Source organism: Galeopterus variegatus, unplaced genomic scaffold (assembly GCF_000696425.1).
Source record: "Galeopterus variegatus unplaced genomic scaffold, G_variegatus-3.0.2 Scaffold176, whole genome shotgun sequence".
Lineage (NCBI taxonomy): Eukaryota > Metazoa > Chordata > Mammalia > Dermoptera > Cynocephalidae > Galeopterus > Galeopterus variegatus.
Window position 1 is genome coordinate 336,719 of NW_007726287.1, and position 4,429 is coordinate 341,147.

The 4,429-nt window shown below is 47.3% G+C and overlaps 1 protein-coding gene across 1 annotated transcript in view; it reads left to right on the forward strand.

Annotated features, from left to right (window-relative positions):
• LOC103582132 (chromosome unknown open reading frame, human C9orf171) overlaps positions 1-4,429 on the forward strand; it is a 113,532-nt gene that overhangs the window by 99,652 nt on the left and 9,451 nt on the right. Inside the window, exon 4 of the mRNA XM_008563815.1 lies at positions 3,464-3,569. Within this exon, the coding sequence (XP_008562037.1) occupies positions 3,464-3,569 (106 nt within the window). The remainder of the gene's footprint in view (positions 1-3,463; positions 3,570-4,429) is intronic.

Genomic DNA, 4,429 nt, shown 5'->3' on the forward strand with positions numbered 1-4,429 from the left:
AGCCAGAGGATCACAGTTCGCAGTCGCTGGTCCTCGGCTGTATGATCCTGGCGTGTTGGTTCCTCTCTCAGGACCTCCATTTCCTCACTCCTTCGTCTGTCACATAAGGTACCGGGGCATGTGCTCCTTTGAAAAACTCTGATAAAAGCTGTGGATCCTCGCCCCAGACAAAATGTCTTTTCACTACTGCTCAGAAATGATTGTCTGCAACTTCATGAGACTTCAGGGGACTAAGAGCCCCAGGGTTAGATAATCCCTAAGACTTTGAGCCTCAAAGTGTAGCTGCCCCAGATGACTGAACCAGTAGGTGGCTTTGACCAGATCTCCTAGTGATCCATGTGCATAAGGCAGTGTGAGAATCTAAGGGTCTTTCAGCTATAAAAGACTCCGTGTGACTTCTAGTCACAGGACCTGCCCTGGACAGCAGTTCCTATCGGCATTTCACAAGGGGTAGGCTAAAGAAATCCTCTGTATTAGTGTCCTGTGGCTGCCATTACAAGTGACTACAAACTTGGTGGCCTAAAACAACAGGAATTTATACTCTCTGATCTGGAAGCCAGAAGTCTGAAATCAAAGTGTCACAGGGCCACGCTCCCTCTGGAGGGACTCAGGGGAGGGTCCTTCCTGCCTCTTCCAATTTCTGGTGGCTCCAGGTGTTCCTTGGCTTGTAGTAACTTGGTGGCTCACATCATGTTCCCATTTGACAGTGCTGGTCTAGAGGCTTGAATACCTTCTAGTTCACTTTGGGTTTTTCCCAGACATATTTGGTGGGTGGTGCTGCATGGAACACCTATTACATCACTTCCGGCACGATGTCTGTCACGGTCAGTGACGTCGAGATGGATCATTTGGGTAAATTTCGTGTTATGCATATTTCATCACGAGGATAGAATAATAATAATAATAAAGGCTGGTCATTCATTTCACCTGCTGCCACGTGACCCATCATTGTGACCTCCTCCCCTGCTCATTTTAATGGCCATTGATGAGCACCACTTAGATCCATTATTTTATTAGAAGTCGCAAAACAGTGATTTCCTCACTAATTCTATCATTTCTCCTGCATTTATGAGCTCAGGTCCTTCTATAAAGAACTTTCCCTCATCACCTATTTGGTTACCCTGAAATGCTGTTTGTACAGGAAAGGCAGAGATGCTTGATCATTTATTTCAGAACAATGCTTTCATGGTCTAGCAACCTCTAGGCAGATCAAGGAGGTTTTCCTTTCCTCCCACCAGTATTATATACACATATACAAACATGCAGGGCTGGCCGGTAAGCTCAGCTGGTGAGAGCACAATGTTGTAATGCCAAGGTCAAGGATTAGGATCCCTGTACCAGCCAGCTGCAAAAAAGAGAACAAAAAAACCCCAAAACATACGTATACGTATGTAATATATTTCAACTCAAGGCAGTCATTATTGTCCCTATGCTCAGATTGTCCTGTCTTTGGCCCTTCAGGCTGGCCCCTGTGACCTGTGTCCACAGCCTGGACACTACAGGTACTCATGGCTATTGGGTTGTGATCACTTCGAGACCTTTTCAGTGGACAGAGACAGGAAATGCATTATTTTTTAGAAAGAGGAAATCTAAGGAGTTCAGGGTCGTTTTTCTTTACTTTTCTGATTTTATATTTATATTTCTTTTCTCTTATACTGAAAATCTTATTCCCTAATGGCATTTACTAATCAGTACTAAATCATTACTAATTTGCTTTATCCTACAATGTATATATAATAATTGCAAAATAGCAATATTAATATTATTAATAACAATGAAAGCAGCTTCAGACTTCCCCACGGTTCTTTCTGTCCTCGGGATATATTACACTAGGGATATTCTACCCAAATCTCTTTTAAAGTCTCTTAACATAATTCTCTGTGGTTACGCCCCAACCTGACATATTGTCAGGTTCATTCGCTCCTACTGTGGTTATTTGGGGCAGTTGCTAATTTTTTCTCTTTAACGTTGGTATAATTATTTTTGAAAAACACCTTTTACATGGCTCCAAAGTCAAAACTGTCACGCAAAGTCTATTCAAAGGATTCCAGGTTTCCTCTCTGTCACTTTCTTCTTGTCTCTCCCTCATCCTGTAGGTACCTATTCTTAGTAAAGTTTGATTTATCTTTCATTTTTTCCTTTTGAAAATAAAAATACATATATATGTACCACATATAATATGTATTATTTTATATATGCATCATATCGCATGTAACATGAATCGTATATATGACATGTGTCCTGTCTATCTATCTGTGGGGTATCCTATGGGATTGGTTTGGCTTTCTCTGGTTGGTCCCAAGTTGGAAGTGGGGACAAAACTTAGGGCAGCTGTCAGTTACTAATCAAGTCCTGGCCATCTGGGGCCAATTGTTACAGGCGTTATTGTTTGCCTTCCTGGATGGTTGGTGGAGACAGCAGTCGGACCTCCTCCAAGCATGACATAGCAGGCTGGCTTCGTGGGCTGGGTCGTGCAGAAAATGGGCTGGTTTCCTAGGCTGGTTGCTGCAGATTGTGGGTCAGAGTTCTGTTTTTATGTGCAGTCCAGCCATCGTCCACCCGGGTATTCAGTCTCTCAACCTGCTTAAAGATTAGGCCCCGCCTGGGAGCGGCTGGCTTTTCCTTGTGAGGACGTGAATTCTGTGTTGCTGCAGAGCCTTGTGGCTAAGCAGGTCAGATGCATAGCGTTGCCCCCCACTGCGCTGGGCCCTCACCCCTCACCTTGGAGATGGGGGTGATAATACTGTTGTCCTCGCTTTATGATATTGTGAAGGGGTGGGACATGCAAAATGCTCAGCACGGGCAGTGCTCCTGGGCTGGCAATTGCCATCAAAGAGAACCGGAGTGGGACACTAGTTAAAGGTGGTGAACACAGATTGTATTCAGTTATATTGCAAACGGGGAAAGAGACTTCAGTATAGAATTGAGATCAATTCCGAATAAAATGCAAGGAGCAGAGTGAAGGGCCAGTGAGTGGAAAGTTACCGAGAGGAGCCATCAGGGACAGGGAGATCCTGGCTAACAGGAGGCCACGGTCATCAGATGTCATGTGTGGGGTTGAGGACCTTGCTCAGCTGTCAAGGGTCATCAGATATTAAGGATAGGGGATCAACTCAGCAGAACACTTTGCTGAGACTGGCTTCAGAAGGCCAAGGACAGGGCCCAAGGACAAGGCCTAGTCGAAAACAGGGCTCCAAGGAGCCTGCAGAAGGTTTGGTCAAGGAGGGAGTCTGTGTCACCAGCTCAGGCCTAGCGCCCGAGGCATGCAGTCCAAGCTTGTTGGATGGCCCAGCTGAGGGCTCTGTTTCTTTCAAAACCTTTGAGGGCTGGGAGAGAACGTTTCACAGCTGTGGGGAGAGCGATTTTCTCTGAGCCCCAACAGCTAGGCAGGCGCCCTGGGGGAAGCATGTGCCCCACTGGCCTTCCCAAAGCTTCAAGCCCTGTCTGGACGTCTTCCCCGCAGGCCTTCGACACCCTTCTTTGACCTGCTGCAGCACCAGTACCAGAAGCTGTGGGTGCAGGAACAAAAGGCCGCCCAGAAAGCCATTAAGATGGAGAAAAAACACAAGGTAAACACAGCCCTCACCCCTGAGTGACCCATCGTTGGGGTGGGAGCAGAGAGAAGGGCGCTGGGGCCCCAGCTCCTAGACTGGCCTTTGTCTGCGCTTGTCCTTGGGGGTGGGGGTGGGGAATTGCAGACGTTCAGAGCTGGGCAGTCTTGATGTCCAGTTCAGCCCCTGCTTAAGCTACGAGAATGTAAGAGGCAGGTCGGGTCAGCAGTCGGTCAGCCCCGTGTGCCTCTGAGCTGGGCTGTCCTGATTCCTGTCTGGGGACTCTTGCCACTAAACCTCCTCACAACTTCACACACCCGAAAATCAGATTTTAAACTCATCCTACCTGGCCTAGAGAGAAGCGTGCCCTGTGCCAACGTTAGGGCCCAGAAGGTGATACCCTAAAGTGAGGGCCTCAGGAGCAGCCTCAGCAGCAAGCTTTCCCCTGACCTTCTCCTGTCCTCCTGTCTCTCAGCCTCATTGTCCCCTGAGGCAAGCCATAGAAACTAGAGTCCCTCTTCCCCAAGGCTGGTCATGGAAACACACTTCTCCCCTGCCTCTCTGTCTTGGAGCTGGCCATAAAGAAATTCTCTGACCTACCTTGTTGGATCGTAGGTCATAAGACCCCCATTCCAGAAAGGGTCATGCCCCACACCCTGGAGAACGAATGCTCCGCAGACAGGCCGAGAAGGATCTGGACAGACAGGCCCTGCCTGGATTCCCCACTCAGTCTATTAACATCAGATCACACGTTTTTTGTCCAATCACATTTCTACACAGATGTGCCTGTGCCATGTAAAAACTATGACATGATAAATTTGTTATGCCTTTTCTTCATATTAATCTGTGTTTATCAGGCAATTTTTCAGAGAACCTTC